General features: G+C 41.2%; 1 protein-coding gene across 2 annotated transcripts in view; it reads left to right on the top strand.

The window, feature by feature from the left end:
- Positions 1-23,757, top strand: part of TXNRD1 (thioredoxin reductase 1) — a 46,865-nt gene that overhangs the window by 803 nt on the left and 22,305 nt on the right. Inside the window, exons 2-12 of one of the 2 annotated variants that reach the window (XM_073575135.1) lie at positions 3,017-3,139; positions 3,252-3,324; positions 9,582-9,701; positions 15,477-15,619; positions 16,554-16,669; positions 17,117-17,342; positions 20,423-20,512; positions 20,729-20,805; positions 21,898-22,054; positions 22,501-22,608; positions 23,090-23,185. In XM_073575135.1, coding sequence (XP_073431236.1) covers positions 3,017-3,139; positions 3,252-3,324; positions 9,582-9,701; positions 15,477-15,619; positions 16,554-16,669; positions 17,117-17,342; positions 20,423-20,512; positions 20,729-20,805; positions 21,898-22,054; positions 22,501-22,608; positions 23,090-23,185 — 1,329 coding nt within the window. Of the gene's footprint in view, positions 1-3,016; positions 3,140-3,251; positions 3,325-8,605; positions 8,660-9,581; positions 9,702-15,476; positions 15,620-16,553; positions 16,670-17,116; positions 17,343-20,422; positions 20,513-20,728; positions 20,806-21,897; positions 22,055-22,500; positions 22,609-23,089; positions 23,186-23,757 lie in introns of those variants that run through there. The other variant, XM_073575136.1, reaches the window with a different exon arrangement.

Here is a 23,757-nt window from a genome sequence, read left to right as displayed (position 1 = left end):
CCTGCTCACAAGATTACAATATATAAGGAAATAGGAGAGACGCATTAGGTAATAAGTGCTTGTTATGTACGGTATGGTACGTCCATCATTATAATAAATAGGGGTTTTCCTATAAAGCTGCATGATCCGGTCACCAGCAAGGAGGATGTGGAGACAGATGAGTAGGTGGGATCAGATTCTGAGTAAAGCCCACATCTCACATAGTGAGATCGTTAGCGAGATCGCTGTTGCGTCACCGATGTTGTGACGCAACAGCGATCTTGCCAGTGATCTCGCTATGTGTGACGCATAGTGGCGACCGGCCCCCCTGCTGGATATCGCTGATCGTGCTCGAATGTCCTGGGCCATTTTTTGATCACTGGTGTCCCGCTGGCCAGCATGGATCGTTGTGTTTGACGCCGACGAGCAACCTCGTTGGCGACGCAGAACTCATGGACGCAAGCAGGAGTTGTCAGAATAGCTGCTGTGTGACAAGGTACCAAAAACTGCCGAGGTCGTTATACGGATCACCGGATCACTGGTGCGTCATTGAGTAGATCTGTCTGTTTGACAGCTTACTAGCGACCATTTAGCGACGCACCAGCGATCCTTACCAGGTCATATCGTTGTTGGGATCACTTGTGCGTGTCGCTTAGTGTAACGGTACCCTAAACCTTAGAAAGGGGGAACAGGGGAGAGTTAGATTAGTGAAGGGATGTGATAGGCCACTCTAAAGAGGTGTATTTTTAAAATATTTGTAGTGTTTTTAGTTTTTCATTATGTTTCAAGGTAAGAAATACCAGAACCTCTAAATCTACCAGACCCTATTATAAGTCAATAGATTTATTGGGATCCTTTAAAAGAGAGTCCAATGTAGCTGCCATGACAGAAGCCATGATGCTAGCTAGTATGAACAGTGTTTAAAAAGTTATTTTTTGTCTGCATAAGTATCAATGATATAAACTGTGGTTACACAGTCACAAATCTATAAAAAAAAATGGTAACTAATAACTTGAATGGAAAATTATCAAAGGGCTGCATTGAAACCTATATTACTTGCAATGTACTTATATAAGGGATTCTAGACAAAATCTACAATACGTTACACCCACTAAATGTTACCTGAATTTTTTTTTTAAACAATTCTGAAAATATTTTGCAGTTACATTTTATATGAAATTTTCATCGATTATTAGTTCATCTTGTGGCAACTTTTTAATGACATGGTTTTTCATTCATGTCTAGATTTCTGTTGGTCTCCTGTTAATTGATGGCGGTGCATTTTGGGAGCTCAGGTGACAGATAAAAGCGATGTTAAAGCACCACTCCAGTTTCTTTTATTGCACTGTTGGAGTGATGATTTAAATGTAATTCCCCTGCTCCCTCTTTCTTACTCACTTGCCGACACCTTCATCATTTTCCAGCATCGCTCCCGTCTCTGGCAAAAAGCGATCTGCCGGCTGAACCAGTGTTTCATGGCGCTGCGCGGCGGTCACTTTGCAATGCATCTCTATAAGAGGCTCATCTTGGCCCTCATAGACTTGCCTTGAGAGCTTGTGATTTAACTTCTGACTTACGTCCAGTCAGAGGCTGTGTTCATAAGATGGCGTCACGGGACGGAAGTGGTGCCGAAAAACGGTGAAGACGCCGGACCGGGGGAAGGGGCTAACATTTAAAGTGCCACTCCATTGCTGAAAATTTAAAAAGAAAAAATGCTGACGTGGTGCCTTAAATCATTGCAGATGCACTGTTCCCGGATTCACAGCAAACTTTATAACACTCATTCATACTCCACACATAAAATGACATTCGTGGTTCTGAGTTTAAATCTACAACATGTCATTCTTGGCGGTTCAGATGTCGAATTCCAGGCAGATTGTTTTTCAATGCATCAGTCAAGATTGCTTGAATAAAGAACAATTCATCATTTATATTTCCACTTACAAATGAAAGTGTATGAAGCTAATGGGTATGATATATGGTACAAACTGGTTTTATTAGAACAGTTTCTTAAAATAAGGTCAGCTTAGGGAATTACAGTCACCTGGCTGACACACCCAAATGTGCAATCACACGTTTCTTAATTCCCAGTAGTACATGTGAAAGAAATTTTTGTAATTAACACGGTCAGGAAGACAGCATAACCCGAAGGCACATGAGTCAGCACCGCAGCTTGTGCTTCATTATTGGTATTGTCATCACGGCTTTCTTGCATTCATAATGTATTTATTTTTTAGACGCTTGTTAGTATATAAGAAGGGAAGGGCAATCTACCAAATAATGAAGGCCATACAACTGAAGCAGAAGACAATATTTAATAGGGTGATTTATTAATATAATACTGCTGCATTATGGGAGTGGTGTGCACCGTGCATGCCTGATTCATCATGTGGATAAATTTGGCATGGGCTAAAAACAAACCAAAGGCTGATCTTCTAATGGAAAGGTGGCTTCATATATATCATGAGTAACCTGTTATTGTTCGTAGTAGAAAACTGTCATCAATAGATTGTTAGGTCTGCTAAGATATGTTACATAGAGCTGTATGTGCTCTGTTCTAGTGATCAGACATCCATCATTCTATCATAACTCCAAGTGGGGCCCAAGTTTCCAGAAACTTGAATCCTGAAGTTTATTAATTTGCATTCTTAAAATCATGTATAACTTGGCCTAACTTGCTATTGAATAGTCTGATTACTTGTAGCTGTAGTTGTCACACAGTTTTCCTAAAAGCAATCATAGAGGATAACTTAAATGGTCACTGTCGAGATGGCCGAATCATACAGTTTTGATGGTATCTCTTTCTCCAAATTAAGCGATGCACACCCACAGACCCATTATTATTCAGCAAAGTCAATTGTACATAGAATTACTTAGAATGGAAGCCATGGCACAGATGGGACCAGTGCCTAAGAGGTAACATTGTGTAGCAGCCATACCAATGTGCTGTATGTTATACAGACAAGAATGCAACATCTTATCTGTAACTTGTCAATGATTGTGAAACCATGTCAATATTTGTGTTCCTTTTCTCTAGTTATCTAAGGATGGTTTGTTCCAGAAATTGTTAGAAAGCAAAAATGATAAACCTAAGGAGAACGCCTACGAATATGACTTGATTGTCATTGGGGGAGGATCAGGAGGTCTAGCAGCTTCTAAGGTTTGAAAACTTTGATGATGACAATCTGGACAACCCAAATGCTGACAATCAATGATGTTTCCCCATTGGTAAATAGAAATATGTATGTAATATATCTCGCTACATTTTACAGGAAGCTGCTCGGTATGGGAAGAAAGTGCTGGTCTTAGATTATGTCGCCCCTTCACCTTTAGGAACTACATGGGGTGAGTAGGAGACTATAGTTTGATACAACTCTGAAAAGCAATCCAGGTTGATAAAAACATTGCAACGGTATAAGGGCTGGTGCAGACGACCGCATTTTTGGCCCATGTGCATTTTGACAAAGCATTGGATCACATTCTGGCCAATCTGTCAGATTTTTTTCCTCTTTCCGAGTATGTCCAACAAAAAAAAGTCACAGAATGCACGATTTGCACCTGTAAATTGGATCTCGATCAGCCTTGTAAGTCAATGAGTCAGTGGAAAACATTGGACTTCACTCGGATGACATCTGAATGCATTCTGATTTTCACAGACAGACAGAATGAGGCAGAATGGAAAAGATGGAGACATTTTTTTTACGTCATCTTCACATCTGAAAAATTCAGATCACACTGTGAGAAAATACGGTTGTGTGACCTTACCCTAAAGAATATTAGTTCTGGATCCAAGCACTCAAAGCACAGATAATTTAATTATTTTATAAGCATCCTTTAGAGCTGTAGTTCTTGGACCCTGTGAATGTACAGTACCGTGGGCGGACATACCGCATGTGCAGCCTTGTTCGGCTGCATCGAGGGTAACCTGGCCTGTTTATCCGGCCGCAAGGCTCCAGGGAGCCCCTGGCCATATTGTCCTCATGTGCGGTGGGCAGGGAAGTGATCCCTGCAGCTTTGCTGCCTACAAGAGAAAATGGCATGGGTATATGGACATGGGACTATGAGATGGAGGCTTTGTATGATGGGTATATGGGCACTGGACTATGGGATGTAGGATGTGTGATGGGTATATGGGCACGGGACTATGGGATGGAGGATGTGTATTGGGTATATGGGTAGGGGACTATGGGATGGAGGAAATGTATGATGGTTATATGGACACGGGACTATGGGATTGAGGATATGTGATGAGTATATGTGCACTGGATGATGGGAGGATGTGTGATGGGTATATGGCCATGGGACTATGGAATGGAGGATGTGTGATGGATATGTGGGCACGGGAATATGGGATGGAGGATGTGCATGAAGGGTATATGAGCACTGGACTATGGGATGGAGGAAATGTATGATGGGTATATGGGCACGGGACTATGGGAAAGAGGATGTGTATGATAGGTATGTGGGCGCGTGACTATGGGATGAAGGATGTGTGATGGGTATATGGGCACTGAACTATGGGATAGAGGATGTGTGATGTGTGATTGGTATATGAGCATAAGAATATGGGATGGAGGATGTGTATGATGTGTATATGAGCCCTGGACTACGGGATGTTGGAAATGTATGATGGGTATATGGGTACGGGACTATGGGATAGAGGATGTGTGATGAGTATATGGGCACTGGACTATGGGAGGATGTGTGATGGGTATATGGGCATGGGACTTTGGAATGGAGGATGTGTGATGGGCATATGGACATGGGACTATGGGATGGAGGATATGTATTTATTTATTTTACTCACTTATTCCACAGCACTTTACATACATCATTATATAATAGGTATATGGGCACTGGACTATGCGATAGAAGATGTAAGATGGGTATATGGGCATGGGACTATGGGATGGAGGATATGTATGATGGATATATGGACACGGGACTATGTGATGGAGGATATGTATGATGGGTATATGACACAGGACTATGGGATGGAGGATATGTATGATGGGTATATTGGCACGGGACTATAGGATATAGGATGTGTGATGGGTATATGGGCACTGGACTATGGGATGGAGGATATATATAATGGGTATATGGGCACAGAACTATGAGATGGAGGATGTGTGATGGGTATATTGGCACGGGACTATGGGATGGAGGATATCTATGATGGGAATATGGGCACAGGACTATGGGATGGAGGATATGCATGATGGGTATATAGGCACGGGACTATGGGATGGAGGATGTGTGATGGGTATATGGGCACTGGACTATGGGATGGAGGATATGTATGATGGGTGCATGTGCACAGGACTAAGGGATGGAGGATATGTATGATGGGTATATGGGCACAGGACTATGGGATGGAAGATACATATGATGGGTATATGGGCACTGGACTATGGGATGGCGGATAATCATTATAATTTATTATAACTAACCAGCGTTAGTTACTATGCCAATGCAACACCGGGCTCTTCAGCTAGGCTATATATATATATAAAAATGAGTGTATGTATGTATGTGTGTATGTGAGTGTGTATCAAGTCACACGCACTCCACATAGCCCCGCCCACTCCGCATAGCCACACTTACTCCACACGCAAAGTTCCGTATACTAAATATCTAATATACTGTATATATATAGGGGTAGTAGGCGGTGGCTCTGATGGGATGATATGGGAGATTAGTGGTAGTAGTCAGATGGCTCTGGCTGATGGGATGATGTGGGATATTAGGAGTAGTAGTCTGGTGGCTCTGGCTGACGGGATGATATGGGATATTAGGGATAGTAGTCCGCTGGCTCTGACAGGATGATATGGGATGTTAGTGGTAGTAGTCCGGTGGCTCTGGCTGATGGGATGATGTGGGATATTAGAGGTAGTAGTCCGGTGGCTCTGGCTGACGGGATGATGTGGGATATTAGGGGGAGTAGTCCGGTGGCTCTGGCTGACGGGATGATGTGGGATATTAGGGGTAGTAGTCCGGTGGCTCTGGCTGACAGGATGATGTGGGATATTAGTGGTAGTAGTCCGGTGGCTCTGGCTGATGGGATGATGTGGGATCTAATATTAGAGTGAGGGTGGCTATTATAATTTGTTATAACTAACCACAGTTAATTACTATGCCTGGACAACGCCGGGCTCTTCAGCTAGTTATATATATATATATATATACACTCACTGGCCACTTTATTAGGTACACCTGTCCAACTGTGTGTTAAGACTTAATTTCTAATCAGCCAATCACATGGCGGCAACTCAGTGCATTTAGGCATGTAGACATGGTCAAGACAATCTCCTGCAGTTCAAACCGAGCATCAGTATGGGGAAGAAAGGTGATTTGAGTGCCTTTGAACGTGGCATGATTGTTGGTGCCAGAAGGGCTGGTCTGAGTATTTCAGAAACTGCTCATCTACTGGGATTTTCACGCACAACCATCTCTAGGGTTTACAGAGAATGGTCCGAAAAAGAAAAAAAATCCAGTGAGCGGCAGTTCTGTGGCCGGAAATGCCATGTTGATGCCAGAGGTCAGAGGAGAATGGGCAGACTGGTTCGAGCTGATAGAAAGGCAACAGTGACTCAAATTGCCACCCGTTACAACCAAGGTAGGCAGAAGAGCATCTCTGAACGCACAGTGCGTCGAACTTTGAGGCAGATGGGCTACAGCAGCAGAAGACCACACTGGGTACCACTCCTCTCAGCTAAGAACAGGAAACTGAGGCTACAATTTGCACAAGCTCATCGAAATTGGACAGTAGAAGATTGGAAAAACGTTGCCTGGTCTGATGAGTCTCGATTTCTGCTGCGACATTCGGATGGTAGGGTCAGAATTTGGCGTAAACAACATGAAAGCATGATCCATCCTGCCTTGTATCAACGGTTCAGGCTGGTGGTGGTGGTGTCATGGTGTGGGGAATTTTTTCTGGGCACTCTTTGGGCCCCTTGGTACCAATTGAGCATCGTTGCAACGCCACAGCCTACCTGAGTATTGTTGCTGACCATGTCCATCCCTTTATGACCACAATGTACCCAACATCTGATGGCTACTTTCAGCAGGATAATGCGCCATGTCATAAAGCTCGAATCATCTCAGATTGGTTTCTTGAACATGACAATGAGTTTACTGTACTCAAATGGCCTCCTCAGTCACCAGATCTCAATTCAATAGAGCATCTTTGGGATGTGGTGGAACGGGAGATTCGCATCAGGGATGTGCAGCCGACAAATCTGCGCCAACTGTGTGATGCCATCATGTCAATATGGTCCAAAATCTCTGAGGAATGCTTCCAGCACCTTGTTGAATCTCTGCCACGAAGAATTGAGGCAGTTCTGAAGGCAAAAGGGGGTCCAACCCGTTACTAGCATGGTGTACCTAATAAAGTGGCCAGTGAGTGTATATATATATATATATATATATATATATATCTATATCTCAAATTACATATGCACAATTGGCATGAATAGTACAAAACAGTATCAGGATGGTACTTCCTTGGTATACTGTGGACAAATTGCCACATTTATGATTGCGATCTCTGTCTTGACAATGTCTGTAGCTGCTTTGTTCACACTTCTATTTTTAATGAATGCTCCATTAATGGATTAGTGTAGATTCTGTAGACTATAACTATTGTTATGGATGCCTTTCTGTTTAATCCTCTGCTTTTCCATTGACTCTCATGATGATAATACAACAGAACAACAACCACAACAAAGGGAAACTGGTGTCAACTCGTGGCATTTGCAGTCACAAATATACCATTGAGATTGATAGAAATCAGATTATTAACTGTTAAACATTGGACTCATGGATGTCCCCAGATTCACAGAATGGAGAAGATGGAGAATCATGTCACACTATGCTAATCAGAGGTTGATCAGAGTGTCATTTGCATAATATGCCATCTTCCCTAGGATGAGAGAATCTATGGCCGCTGACCTCAGCCATAAAGACGTTGTCCACTACTTGGACAACCTCTTCTCATACCCTCGCTTGTCCCCCACAAAATAGTAAAGCCTGTACTCAACTTGCACTCGCTCTCCCCGAGGCTCCCATGTGGTTGTTGTGACGTGTGACACTGTTGCCCAATCAGCACTGTCCCCGTCTTTGTAAGAATTGAGCATGAAGAAGTCCGAGATCAGCTGCAGCCCGGACCTCCTCTTCATGTTCGATTTGTCCAAAGGCGGGGACAGTGACGCCAGCGCTGATTAGGCGCCGGCATCACGTGTCACAACACCACACTAGGGCCCCGGTGTTAGGCGTCGGATTTCTGTCACTGCACAGCGAGAATCCCGAGCCTTACTTCCAGCGGTCTCCCATTCCTCTCCAGCCGCAGAGGTGGTTGCTCAGCCAACTCGTCGGTCCAGGCGCTCTGCCCAGACCAGCTCCATGGGTTTGCTTGCTGCTGCCACCTCTGGCACATCTATGGCAATACATGCTGCTCAGCAGCGAGATTCTCCAGGGACTAAGTCCCCATGTCAGGCCACTGAGCATGCCCGTGGAGTGATCTCCCACTGGAGATCGAAGGTCACGTGCTCAGGTCCTGCTCGTGCTCGGATTGGCCCATCCGAGAAGCCAGGAAGGTCCCGGACGCTCGCGGCTATAAAAGGTTTGCATGGCCGCTCGGCCATGCGCTAGGATAGACTGTATTTACAGACTATGTGGAGTGAGTGATGTATGCACGTATGAATGTCTCTGGTGAATGACTCATTAAGAAACCCCTACCCTTGGTACGCATGTGTTGTGCAGCCTAGCCTGCTAGCGTCCAGGCTTAGGTGTAGGTAGGACAGAGGTTGAGTCAGGCATCAGTCCTCACCAGGGACTCGGCACGCCTCAGAGCACGTGCTCCACTTCATAGCCAGCGTCTATAGCGGCGCTCGCGGCAGCGACGCTGCGCGCTCAGTGGGCCTAGAGGGACTCTAACCCCATGTCCTTGGGGTAGAGTTCTGTGGCCGTACACTGTGCGCTCTTTTGGCCGAGCTCTGTGAGCTAAACAGACTCCGGCATTTACGTTCAGCGGTTGTGCGACTCTGTGCACTAACAGAGTTCGCACCTGTTCACATTGGGTGATGTAACCCACGTGTGACTGTTTTTACGCCACTCTATTCTTCCGCCATTACTTAGCAGCAGTGTACCACCTCTGCACGGTGGACCCCGGGCTGCAAACGCACCTACTATTATTTTATAATTTGGTGCGTTCCGCCAGCCCTAACACCCGGGACCGTGAATGCTGACACTGTTGGAATGGCGCCGTCACGGGAGGGGAGTGTAGACTTTTTATTTTATCAGGGCAAAACATTTTGATCAAAAAGGGATTGTCCTAGTAGTGGACAACCCTTTTAATGTCATTTTTGCACATCTGTAGATAACCTTTGTCTGTTTTTCATATGCTAGAAATAGGTTATAATATTTGTTTCAACATGTATTATGACCAAGGGAACGTCATTTTGATTTCTTTACCCTCAAATATTTGCAAATATTTGTAGTACAGAAACACATCGTGCGCACACTTATATTGGTCATTTTCATTTAACACGGAATATGCTAATGGTGTATATATTTATATGGCATACTATTATTTTTTATAGGGCTCGGGGGAACATGTGTGAATGTAGGCTGTATACCTAAAAAATTGATGCATCAGGCAGCACTACTGAGGCAAGCCTTAAAAGACTCCAGCAAATATGGATGGCAGATTGAAGATAATGGTATGTGATTTTTATTCTTTCAAATACTGCTGACTACTGTGGCTTCATCTGCCGCATAAAGGCCTATTGGAACAATAAATGTATATATACACTGTATATATATATATACAGTATATATATATATACTGTATATATATATATATATATATATATATATGTCTGGATACTTGATTTGTTTTTGATTTTACTTTACAGACATACAATATAAAATATATAGAGGGGAAATATGGCAATAGCTTCTAGAGTAAAAGATTCCTTTATTTTTACACGACAAAAACACATATGTAATGACAGCATCTGTCTCTCTGTTTTTGTGATGGAAGAATAAAAAAGTCTGTGTACTCTAGATGCTGCCACCAGCTTTGCATGCTATCTGTATTTAATAGAGGTCTGAGGATCCTCCTATTTTTGACAAACTTGCAGATTTGGACATTACATGACAAGTTGTGCTTGTTCCTATCCCATTTTTTTATGGTTTTCTAGTATAAAGCAAACTGAACATACAAATGTGGTGAGAACTTGGCCCTAACTATATTCACATACCAAACACCTCACATAGAAATCATACATATTCATATTACAGTGTGCACGGGAAGTATTCAGACCCCCTTAAATTTTTCACTCTTTTTTTTCATTATAGCCATTTGGTAAATTCAAAAAAGTTCTTTTTTTCTCATTAATGTACACTCTGCACCCCATCTTGAGTGAAAAAAACTGAAATGTAGAAATTTCTGTACATTTATTAAAAAAAACCAACTGAAATATCACATGGACATAAGTATTCAGACCCTTTGATCAGTATTGAGTAGAAGCATCCTTTTGAGCTAGTACATCCCTGAGTCTTCTTGGGAAAGATGCAACAAGTTTTTCACACCTGGATTTGGGGATCCTCTTCCATTCTTCCTTGCAGATCCTCTCCAGTTCCGTCAGGTTGGATGGTGAACGTTGGTGGACAGCCATTTTCAGGTCTCTCCAGAGATGCTCAATTAAGTTAAGGTCAAGGCTCTGGCTGGGCCAGTCAAGAATGGTCACAGAGTTGTTCTGAAGCCACTCCTTTGTTATTTTGGTTGTGTGCTTAGGGTTATTGTCTTGTTGGAAGGTGAACCTTCGGCCAAGTTAGAGCACTCTGGAAGAGGTTTTCATCCAGGATATCTCTGTACTTGGCCGCATTCATGTTTCCTTCAATTGCAACCAGTCATCTTGTGCCTGCAGCGAAAAAAACACCCCCATAGCATGATGCTGCCACCACTATCTTTCACTGTTGGGATTGTATTGGGCAGGTGATGATCAGTGCCTGGTTTTCTCCACACATACCGCTTAGAATTATCACCAAAAAGTTCTATCTTTGTCTCATCAGACCAGAGAATCTTATTTCTCATAGTCTGGGAGTCCTTTGTGTGGTTTTTAGCAAACTCTACGCGGGCTTTTATATGTCTGTCACTGAGGAGAGGCTTCCGTTTTGCCACTCTGCCATACAGGCCCAACTGGTGGAGGGCTGCCATCATGATTGACTTTGTGGAACTTTCTCCCATCTCCCTACTGCATCTGTGGAGCTCAGCCACAGTGATCTTGGGGTTCTTCGTTACCTCTCTCACCATGGCTCTTCTCCCACGATTTCTCAGTTTGGTTGGACGGCCAGGTCGAGGAAGTCTTCTGGTGATCCCAAACTTCTTCCATTTAAGGATTATGGAGGCCACTGTGCTCTTAGGAAACTTGAGTACTTCAGAAATTCTTTTGAAACCTTGGCCAGATCTGTGCCTTGCCACAATTCTGTCTCTGAGCTCCATGACCAGTTCCTTTGACCTCATGATTCTCATTTGGTCTGACATGCACTTTGAGCTGTGAGGTCTTATATAGACAGGTGTGTGACTTTACAAATCAAGTCCTATCAGTTTAATTAAACACACCTGGACTCCAATGAAGGAGTAGAATCATCTCAAGGAGGATCACAAGGAAATAGACAGCATGTGACTTAAAAATGAGTGTCTGAGCATGACCATGTGATATTTCAGTTTTTCTTTTTTTATAAATTTGCAAAAATTTCTACATTTCTGTTTTCTTTCAATCAAGATGGGGTGCAGAGTGTACAATAATGAGAAAAAAAAGAACTTTATTGAATTTACCAAATGGCTGCAATGAAACAAAGAGTGAAAAATTTAAAGGGGTCTGAATACTTTCTGTACCCACTGTATATGGCAGGCGTTCAAAAATCTTCATTTTATTATTCAATCTTTATACATGCAAGTCTAAAGCTATATGTATAGACTCACTAATGCGTGTATGTAATATATATATGCACACATATATGATCAGTGAAAATATATGAGAGAGAAAACACACGAAAAAAGTCCCATGCAACAATTTTATCAAAATTACCAAGATGATTTTATTAGAGATAACAGGAATATAGGAGAAAGGTGGTATAGATAGAAGTCAGTTATGACCATAAATAGCATATGGGTAAAAATACATAGGGTACACCACAGGTAATGTACAAAGGGATATAAAAAATTATTTATCCATACTTAATACAAGAATTAAATATACAACATTATCCCATAATAGTATATAGCAACCAGTCAAGGTATATAGACTAAAAAGACAATTATAGCCAACACATATGGTGGAACCTGCCACCAATGAGGGTAAATATAGTAATCACACCAATTGAAATCACTGCATATTACCTTTTAGACTGGTCTGAAGTAAGAGTCCACCTAGCATATGCCCATATGCTATTTATGGTCATAACTGACTTCTATACCACCTTTCTCCTACATTCCTGTTATTTCTAATAAAATCATCTTGGTAATTTTGATAAAATTGTTGCATGGGACTTTTTTCGTGTGTTTTCTCTCTCATATATTTTCTATAATTATATTTGCGATTGTCCTATGATGTCCAAAGTAAGACCCATTCATGTATTTTTCCATCTTACTTATATAAATGGGGTGTTTTTTCACGAAACTATTATGATATATGATCAGTGAGTATAAATATACTGTAGCTTGAGCGTTACATGTACAGTGCACATTTTAGGTAGGTGTTAAAATCTGTTTAATTTGATGCAACATAATAAAATATTTGAAAGAGAAAAATAGAAGTGTTAATGGTTTACTGTTATCGATTAACAAAATGCAAAGTGAATGAACTAAAAATAAATCCACATAAAATCAATATTGGTGTGACCACTCTTTGCCTTCAGTATCATTTCTTCTAGGAACACTAGAAGAAACATCTTGGAGGAGTAACTGCAGCTCTTCTGTGGATGTCTGCTTGTGCAAATCCTTTTGTCTCTTCATGTAATAACAGACAGGTTAGATTTGATGATACTGAGATCAGGGTTCTGTGGGTCCACATAATCGCTTCCAGGACTCCTTGTTCTTCTTTACACTGGAGATCTTAATTAAATTGTCTGTATGTTTGGGGTCGTTCAACTGCAGAATAAATTTGGAGCCAATCAGACGCCTCTCTAATGGTATTGCATGTTGGGTAAGTAACTGCCTAGATTTTTCAGCATTGAGGACACTAATAATCCGGGCTACATCACAGTTAAATTGCTGAAATAAAACCCCAAACGTGAACACAACTTCCGCCATGCTTCACTTATTATTGTACTGCTCTACAGCCCTTCCGCAAATAAACTGCCATCTGTTACAGCCATGAAACAAAAAGAGAAGGAGCGCTCCATGTGGAGATCACAAACAGCAGAGGTAGGAGGAGGTGTGGTAGCACACTTACTTCCGATGGTTGCACTGAACATGCACAACGCTGTTTGCGTTAGTTGTTAGCCCAGAGCATTGCTGCATCTTCCACCTGCTCCAGTCCACACGTGAAAGCGCAGGAATCATGACAGGATGAAAGATAGGAGAGTATAAGGGGAGATATCGTCAGGGTGCCAAACTGCAAGTGAGGAGACCAGCCAGACCAGATAATGATTACAATTTCATGAAAACTATGTGTTTCAGAGACAGTCCGTCCCATTCACCAGGTAAGTACTTATCTGATAAAGGGAACAGACCGTCCCTGAAAAGAGTAGTTTTCATTAAATCATCCTCATCTGGTCTGGTTGGTCTCCTCATTTGCAACGTGGTGCTCTGACCATATTCACTATTTTACTTCTGTTACAGCCAAATATTTCAGATTTTGACTCGTCAGTCCATAACACCTGCTGCCTTTTTTCCGCACACCAGTTATTACGTTTTTGTGCATAGCTGAGTCACTTGGCCTTGTTTCCATGTCGGAGGTATGGCTTTTTGGCCACAATTCTTCTATGAAGACCACTTCTGTCCAGACTTCTTTTAACAATAGATGGGTGCAGGTGGATCCCACTGGTTGCTGCAAGTTCTAAGTTGATGACACTTCTGGATAGGAGTATTGATGTCCTCAGTTCTGTGAAATACAGACAGACACTTATCCACCATTCAATACCATCAGAAAGGCATCTAATTCTTTCCAAATATATTCTGTAGCAGGACAACAAACCAAACCACACAGCCAATGTAATTAAAAACAATTTTTGGGGTAAAGAAGAACAAGGCAACCTAGAAGTGATGATATGAACCCTCATCTATGCATAGAGTCTGTTTGGGATTGCAAGAAGAGACAGAAAGATTTGCACAAGTCTATAAACATAGAAGAGCTGTGGTCATTTCTCCAAGATGTCGGGAACAACTTCTATGCTGAGCTCCTTCAAAAAGGTGTTCTAGTGTACCTAGAGGAAATGATTCTGTGATGCTGTTTTGAAGGCAAAGGGTGATCATGCCAAATATTAATTTGATTTAGATTTTTCTTTTGTTCATTCACTTTTTATTGTACTAATTGATAAAATAAAATTATTAATACTTCTATTTTTCATACTTAGCTTGCAGTATTTTTTCAACATCTACCTAAAACTTTTGCACAATACTGCATATACATATACATGTAATAAAATATGTATATCTTATCTATGTATATTGTGAATATGCATATACAGTCATGGCCGAAAGTCCTAACATCATTGACATTGTTCCAGAAAGTGAAGTATTTCTTTCAGAAAATTATTGCAGTTACACATGTTTTGTTATACAATTTCTGGAACAATTTCAAGGGTGCCAACACTTTTGGCCATGACTGTATATTAGATATAATATAAATCGATCAAAAGCATACAATTAAACCTTTGATGATAGCTATCACAGTGTTATACAGTTATTTTCCAAGTGCTAGTTAGTACTGTGTTAATGCTTGTACACCAGTATGTGAGCTGGATTAATAATAGTACGTACGTATGCAAATTATACACAACTGAAATAAGTACGCTGCTAAATTGTACAAATTACTGAGTGACCTCTGGGGAAATGATCACAAATTTGACTTTTTCTGGATTTGTTCAATTTAATTGTTATGTCACACATGTGGTAATAATTTCAGTTGACACAATTGGCCACTTTTCAGGCATATAGTATCTATAATAGGCATGGAAATTACACAAGCCTTGAATATTAAATTACAAAAACATATTCTTGTTATAAAATGTGCATGTAGCCGCATACTCTAAAGACTGCGGTTTTATTGGCTATATCTATATATACATCATGCTTTCCTGGTGACAGAAAACCATATGAAAGTTATTCCCTATTAGGAACTTTTAGCTGACATGGAGCCAAGTGCTCATAAATACAGTCTATATATCAGACTAGTTACAATATACCTTTATATCATTTCATGTCATAAACATTATTTTTCACTATTTGACTATATAAATGTGTCTGTAAATTTTGCTTTGAAAAGTGCAACACAACTGGGACATTATGACAGAATCTATCCAGAATTACATTGGCTCCTTGAATTGGAACTACAGGGTGGCGCTAATGGAGAATAAAGTGAAATATGAAAATGGCTATGGAGAGTTTGTGGAACCACACAAAATAAAGGTAAGGCCATGTTCAAATATATAGGTGAATGTTGGTATTTTTCCTTAAGTGAACATTATGAAAAAACACTTCAAGGACAAGTGGCAAAGCAACAAAGGTTGCAGAGATAGAATCATTGGTGGTTAAGTGGAGGGCTAGCATGTAGATTTGCAATAAGGTCCAATATTTCAAGGTCATGTATTATCATTGGGGGTTGAATGCCCCTCACATACACACATGATTATCAAAATGATGGGAATACTGTAGCCTCTTTAGGGCTTTTCCAGGCACAATACTATTCTGTAGCTTTACACATTAGTCGAATGCTTTGGCCGGTTGTTCGTCCGACGGTCCTATGAGTCGTTTCTCCCATTCACATTAGCACACCTGTGTTCTCTATGAAAAAAAACCACCAAGACATCCCCGGTAGAACAAAGTGAACAGCAGTCCGAAATCAGGCATACCAGATTAACATCTTCCCCGTGACCAGATGGCCAATGCCTCAATACACATTAGAGTGTCAGTCAAACCGGTAAATATTAGCGGGTTTGGCCGACATTAGTCTAATATGAATGAAGGCTGTCAGACTGGTATTGTAGCTTAGTCCGTTTACAGTTACAATGGTTCCCTACTCTCTTGGCCATAATTACCACTTTGTTTCCCTTGAATATTTCCTACATAGTACACACAGTATACAGTACATCTATTTAGGTAATATATAGGTGCCATCAATATATATCAATATATGTACTGTCATCAATATATTCTTGTTGGCGCAAGCACATATACATTTCAAGAGGTTAAGTAGTATATTTTAACAAGTGTGTATGGAAATTAAAATTAGTATAAGTCTAATTTTCAAATCTTTAAGGTATAGAAATATGTACATTGTTACAGGCATATTTGCAATGATTACAATAGAAGATGATTATTAATTTCTTATCTGTCTTTGTAGTCAACCAATTCAAGAGGAAAAGTGAAGTTTTTTACAGCAGAAAAATTTCTCATAGCCACAGGAGAGAGACCACGTTACCTTGGTATACCTGGTGACAAGGAATACTGCATTACAAGGTATTAATAATAATTGTCTGCTGTAGCGAGTCTTTATGTCGCAGTATCTTAGTGTGAGATCAATCAAATGTCTCATAGCACTCTTACCTAGAAGACAGTGGTGCTCTGCATTAGAAGATGTGTCTCCAAGGAATAGTGCAAAATACCATGACACTCACTTAAATATGCAATTTAAGTTTAATTGACAAGTCAGCATGTAGATATAGAAAGGCTGGCCAACGTTTTGGCCTGTCCCAGACCTTGATCACGAGTCTGTTCTATGATGTCCCAGACCTTGATCACGAGTCTATGTCCTATGGTTCATAGCAGATACAAGGGCTGACTGCTAATTGTCAGACTAATTATTTTGCTGTATAGCATTGAGCTGAGCTAATAGCCACATATTTAGCTATGACTTATATATGTTACACATTTTGTATTAAGAATGTATTCTCTATTTTATTTTAGTGATGACCTCTTCTCTTTGCCCTACTGTCCTGGAAAGACTCTGGTGGTCGGTGCCTCGTATGTTGCACTAGAGTGTGCCGGTTTCCTGGCAGGTCTGGGGCTAGATGTAACAGTTATGGTGCGCTCAATTCTCTTGAGAGGTTTTGACCAGCAAATGGCAGATAAGATTGGAGAACACATGGAGGAGCATGGAGTGAAGTTTATCAAACACTTTGTGCCAACAGAGGTACAATTGAAATTATCATAATATTTTTTTAATATATTACATTTTTTTTTACAAAATAAGAGGATGTCAAGCAAGATTTAAAGTTGTTTTTCAAGTAAAAATTGATAACATTTACTAACATTCTTAAATTAGGAAAGATGCCTTAATATTGAGATTCTAGCACTTCTGCATTGATTTGAAACACAGGAGTGTGCTTACACTGTCTGGTTTACTGCTGCTTTTATTTTTAAGATTTCCCTGCACAGTAGGGCTCCCAGCTACCCAATTCTGTAGGGAGCTGCAACACAGCTCTATTCACTAGTATAGGACCCTACTTCAGTTCCCTAAAAGAGAGTACTGATGTGTAGACAAAGTACAATAGGCCAAAGCACCAAATCAGAACTATGTTGTCTTCATTCCCAGGATTGGTGGGGGTTTCTCCAAGGTCAGATCTCTAATAATCATTATTCTGACCGAATAACTAGGCTGCGAGTATAGGGCGCTTGAGACTACATTTCTATGGATATGTCTATGTACCAGTACTCACACAAAGAGATTAGATAGCAGATAGTTTGACTTGACTGCAGAGGCACGTATGAAGATTCCAGAAAAAGGTTTACCGTATTTTCCGGCGTATAAGACGACCCCCCCAACTTTTCCAGCTAAAATAGAAAATTTTCTTAAAAGTCGGGGATCTTCTTATATGCTATGTGTCATCTTATATGCCCAGGTGCGGGGGAGTGGTCCCGATGACAAAGGGAGGGTGTATGTGGAGTTATCATCTCCCTTTTACCTCATTGGTGGCAGCAGTGCTGTCTGCGGGTCTCTGTGCTGAGGGTCGGCGGCGGCTCCTCTTTGTCCAGCGTGGGGGCGCTGTGCTGGGGGCGGCTGCGGAGGCTCTCTTTCCAGCGTTGTGGCTCCTCCGGCATTTCCCCAAAGCCCGGAGGCCAAGGCAGCTCCATTGCTGCGATGCGGTGGCCTCCCTGAAAATGGTCGCCGGAGCCCATGTATGCTCAGATTCAGATCTCGTCTCTCGAGATCTCGGGACGAGATCTGAATCTGAGCTTGCGCGGGCTCCGGTGGCCATTTTCCCGGAGGCCACCACATCGCAGCAATGGAGCTGCCTGGGAGCTGCTTTTGGGAGCCCCGGCGCTGGACAGAGAGCCGCCGCAGCCGCCCCCCAGCACAGCGCCCTCAAGCTGGACAAAGAGAAGCCGCCGCCACACTGCTGAAGAAGCCGCTGCACCGCTGCCACCAATGAGGTAAAAGTGTGATGATAACACAACTTACATCCTCCCTTGTTCATCGGGACCACTCCCCCCCATATGCACTCGGCATATAAGACAACATCCGGCGTATAAGACGACCCCCGACTTTTAAGCAGATTTTCAGGGGTTAAAAAGTCGTCTTATACGCCGAAAAATACGGTATTTTCAAGCGGAATTCTAGTAGTTACGCACAGTTACAGTAGATAAAAAAAAATATTCTGAACCAGAGATGCAAGACATGAGCTTCAGAAAATGGCTGACATACTCAGAATCTGGAAGAAGAAGGGAGGGGTTACTGACATCAGAGCTAGGGAGGCAGATAGGGAGAGAGGGGGGACAAACTTCAAAAAGGAAAACCTTATTGCAACAGCAACAATACAATACAATTCCCAGTTTGCAAGACATGACAAACCAAACAATGTGCCATCACTTTATAAAATGTGAATACTCCATTAACCTAGTAGGGAAGGATCAGAAATAATACATTATTTTTTAAAGAATAATGTTTGTATGGATTGTAAGGTGGCTGCCGGACACCTAGTGGATGAGATATGTATCACAGAGGTGCATGTCATCTGTGATATAAACCTGCTCTAGCACACATTGTACTAAGAGAGGTTAATCGGCCATGTTAAGGCCAGTTCTAATTGTGAGCAACTGAAGAGATAGGGCAAGTAGGCTGCTCACCATATCGCCACCACTGGGTGTGGTTAACGTTGTAAAATGGGACCTATTTATCTGACACATGGTTCTGTGTATGGAGGTGGGTAGACCTCCTAGATTGTGTGGCTTTGCAAAAAGTCTAAAGGCCCCATCATACACAGCAAGATCGCTGATTTTGTGACGCAACAGCGATCTTGCCAGCGATATCGCTGTGTGTGGCACGCATCAGCAACCGGCCTCCCCGCCGGGTATCGCTGATCGTGCTCTAATGTCCTGGGCCATTTTTTGATCATTGGTCTCCCGCTGGCCAGCGCGCATCGCTGCATGTGACAGCGGGAGACCAACGATCAGCGAGCTCCCGACGCTGTAAGCAGACGCTGGGAGCTGATATCCAAGGTAAATATCGGGTAACTAAGCACGCGCATCGCTTCTTACTTGCTGTGTACCTTGGATACCTGCGGGCTCGCGCTGGGAGCTGGTATCCAAGGTACACAGCGGGTAACTAAGTGACGCGCGCTTAGTTACCCGATAGTTACCTTGGATACCAGCGTCCTAGCTGGTCCTGATCGCTGGTGAGTCTGCCTGTTTGACAGCTCACCAGCGATCATGTAGCGAGGCACCAGCGATCCTGACAAGGTCGTATCGTTGTCGGGATCGCTGGTGCATCGTTTAGTGTGACGGCACCCTAAGAAGCTGAACTCTATGTTGAACCCAAACTATTGTCTGTACTGTTTAATTTATGTTTCACTTTGTGTCAGACAAAGGCTGTATTTCAGTTTTCCTGTGATGTGGTTTATGAGGACTTAAATAAACCAGCCAGACTTTAAATTGAAACGGTTCCTGTAAGCAGTCTATATCCTACAAATGTAATGTACTGCCCAAATGAAAAACTTTTCTTTACAATTTCTTTATAATCAAAACACTATGAGCATACTTCCCAAAGTGGTCATAATCGTAATGCTTAACCATCAGAATATAACATTTCAGCATCGTACTGTAGCTCTGCACATTTTAATGTTTACCTGCTCCAGAGAATTCGCTCTAGATATAATCTGTCTGCCGGTCTGAGTAATTAGATTAATTCCCCAATTCATTCTTGTGTTTCGGATTAAGATGTGTTTAGCTGTGCTTAGATTGGATTGTGCCTTACATATTATATTTTCTCTGCAGATAGAGCAGATAGAAGCCGGAACACCTGGGAAATTGAAAGTTACATCTCAGTCAACTGACGGTACAGAGATTACAGAAGAATATAATACTGTGAGTATCACAAATATAAATAATTATCTTATTCATGGCAGGAAGTAAAGAAAATTCATTTGCTATGTGAATATGTATAAATCTGAAGATTATTTTGTGCATAAGGTTACTGTAGTGTTAAACAGGGGTCTGACAACCCTTTCGTTCTGCCTTATTTTGTGTATTGATGTTATCTTTAAAACAATGGCTAAAGCCACATTTTACAAATCTTTGTAGGTTCTACTAGCTATTGGAAGAGATGCCTGCACAAGAAAAATTGGTCTGGACATACCAGGAGTAAAGATCAATGAAAAGTATGTGCATAAGCCCATTTGCTTTATGAATTTTGTACTTGCCATTCTCCAAGGTTCTATGAGCAACAGGCTACAATTTATACGATTATTTGGTTAATTTTGGTTAATTTTGATTATGAACTCTCTAATAATAATGCACCTTGATGGCTGTCTTTCCAATAGTAAAATATTCGTTGACTGCAAGCAAAGAAGCTATAAAGGCTTACTACATATAGGATCTTAGAAAGTTGTAGAACTTTTCACTGTTCAATGATTTTCTTTACATAGCATATGTTTGTGAAGGTAAAAGTTCCCTTTAGGCTAGGGCTACACGGTATATGGGTCGCGGTGGCAATTCTGAGACAAGTCGTGCTACTGAAAACATTTGTGCAACTTATTTGTGAATTACAATTGCACCACTATACTTATAGCTGGAATTTGTGCTATAAAAACTCCCCACCAAATTGCGGACCAATTTACATGCAAGTCACATTCTCATGTGACTTGCATTGAAGTCTATGGAAAGTGTGTTGAGTGCAACTTGAGACCCACAAAAAATTCAACACATTTGGAAACATTTGCTACACTGTGTTGCTGTTGCAGTGGCTCGCAAATCTCAATGTGACACCATTGGAAATCATGAGATGTAATGTTGCCATTCAGCCATAGCCTTAACCTAACTTTTGCACAGTTTTTATTCATGCTGCTCAACCCACGGACAGAATGCTGCCCAACCCATGGACAATATGAATCAGCCTGACTGCATGACTGCAGCCAAATATGTTTTTCACTGAAATGCTCCTGCGTTTGAGGAATCTTGTTTCTCCACACCTGCTTCTATTGATTAGAAGGTCTTTCCCTATGCTTACACATGGAAAAAACTTGAGAATCAACTGGGGCATGGTGGGTCGAACCTGGCGGAGGCAGCGCTTAACTAGTCATGACTCCTATAGTCTTTGGTTGGTCCTTCAAATGACATAGAAAAACATATCTGGTTGCAATCATGCATACAGGCTCTGATTCATGATGCCCATGGTTTGGGCGGCATGAATCACGTGACAAGTTCCCTTTAAAAAAGAATCTACCAGTTATCTGATATGTTATATCTTTCAGAACAGGAAAAATCCCAGTCAATGATGAGGAGCAGACGAGCGCACCTCACATTTATGCGATTGGAGATGTGCTGGAAGACAAATTAGAACTTACCCCAGTAGCTATCCAGGCAGGTCGCTTATTGGCCAGAAGACTATATGGAAGCTCAACAGTAAAGGTCAGTTATCTCGGCCATGTTATACATGACTAGATGTGAAACTAATGCTTTCAGAAAGAGAATTATTATGTCATGGAAATTGTACATCTTAACAAATGGAAGGTTTTTTCCTTCTTTCACAAATTATAAAAGATCTAAATGAAGGGGATCATTGTGCTCTTTCCCAAGACATATGTGATGGCCTTAGGTGAATAGAAGATGCTTAGAGCCTCAGAACTTAGTAAGCTCCTCAGTAGCTGGAATACAGTGACATTTTTAGATAAGTTTTAAAAATATTTAATTTGGTGTACAACTATTGAAAACTACTGTATATAAGGTATAGAAGGTCTATGTGTGGTACGTCTGGTAATATTTAGTTACCTACCCACTTCTAAGCTGAAAAGTAAAATCATTGTGCCTTATAATTTGACCCTCTTATTAATGCATGTAATTCTTCTCTTACCCAGTGTGATTATATAAATGTTCCAACAACAGTATTTACACCCCTGGAATATGGTGCCTGTGGGTTATCAGAGGAAAAGGCCATATCCAAGTACGGAGAGGCTAATATAGAGGTAAGAAATAACATCCAACCGTATATATATAACCAGTGCACACAATGGGGAGGCGTATCAATAATAGGGCTAGGGAAAATGGAGTGGTTTCTTAGAGCAACCAATCATTTTCCAGCTTTTGTTTTTAGGACACCATTGAAAAATGAAAGCAGTGAATGGGATGGTTGTTATGGGCACATAAAGGGCCATTGGATGTCAATGATTTCAGTTGTATTTGACTGGAAATAACGAATGCATTTATGCTTTGTCTTCATATGTGGCTTTAAAATAATGTTAGTGTAACAAAGGCTCAGATAGTTCATTCTGAAATTATAAAATATTAATATTTAATAATATTTAGACTCTGGTACTACTACAACAATGCAATATTCTACAGAATTCAAGAAAATTCACTCAGCCCTTACATTTACCCTACATAGTTTACTTGGGCTTCATGTAGTTTCTTGTTGTCTTTGTCCAAAGTTTATGCTTTTTTTGGTAGGTTTACCACAGTTATTTCTGGCCTTTGGAATGGACTGTTCCAGCAAGAGACAACAACAAGTGTTATGCAAAGGTCATCTGCAACATAAATGACAATGTAAGTGACAAAAATACTACAGAAGTTTTCAGTTTTAGGTTTCCATCATATGGCTCGTGTGCCCCACAGAGTATATACCATGGCTCTGATAAATCATTTAAGTTTTGTTTTTTTGAAGTCACGTTCCTTTTCATTTTTGTCTTGTGACATTAGTTGTTGTTTCTGGCTCCAAATTCATCACAAAGATGCAGGCAATTCATAAATTTTGCTCAACGTAAAAAATGGGCTTTACCCCTTTCTGGAACTGATTTTGCGACTTTTGGAGCCAAAAGCCACACATTGGTGCAAAAAAAATTTGCAACACATACGCCAAAATTTGGGCATACTCAGAAATACACCAGTGGGGACTGGACTGAAGTTGCACCAAATTTTGTAACTTTTTAAAAAGTCACGAATGATGAATCAGGCTGAAAAATCTGGAATTGCTAGACTCTGTTCACAAAGTGAAAAACAGGCAAACACATATAAGCTATACATAAAAAAGGTGAACATATTATAATGAATTGGGTGCAAGCAAAAAAAAGCCAAAAAACACAACACTAGACAAAAACAGGAAAAGGCAATGATGAATC

The sequence above is a fragment of the Dendrobates tinctorius genome, unplaced genomic scaffold (genome assembly GCF_039654945.1).
Source record: "Dendrobates tinctorius isolate UK_male_01 unplaced genomic scaffold, ASM3965494v1 ptg000043l, whole genome shotgun sequence".
NCBI classification, from domain to species: domain Eukaryota; kingdom Metazoa; phylum Chordata; class Amphibia; order Anura; family Dendrobatidae; genus Dendrobates; species Dendrobates tinctorius.
The sequence above is the reverse complement of the archived record's forward strand: the minus strand, read 5'-3'. Positions and strand labels throughout refer to the sequence as shown.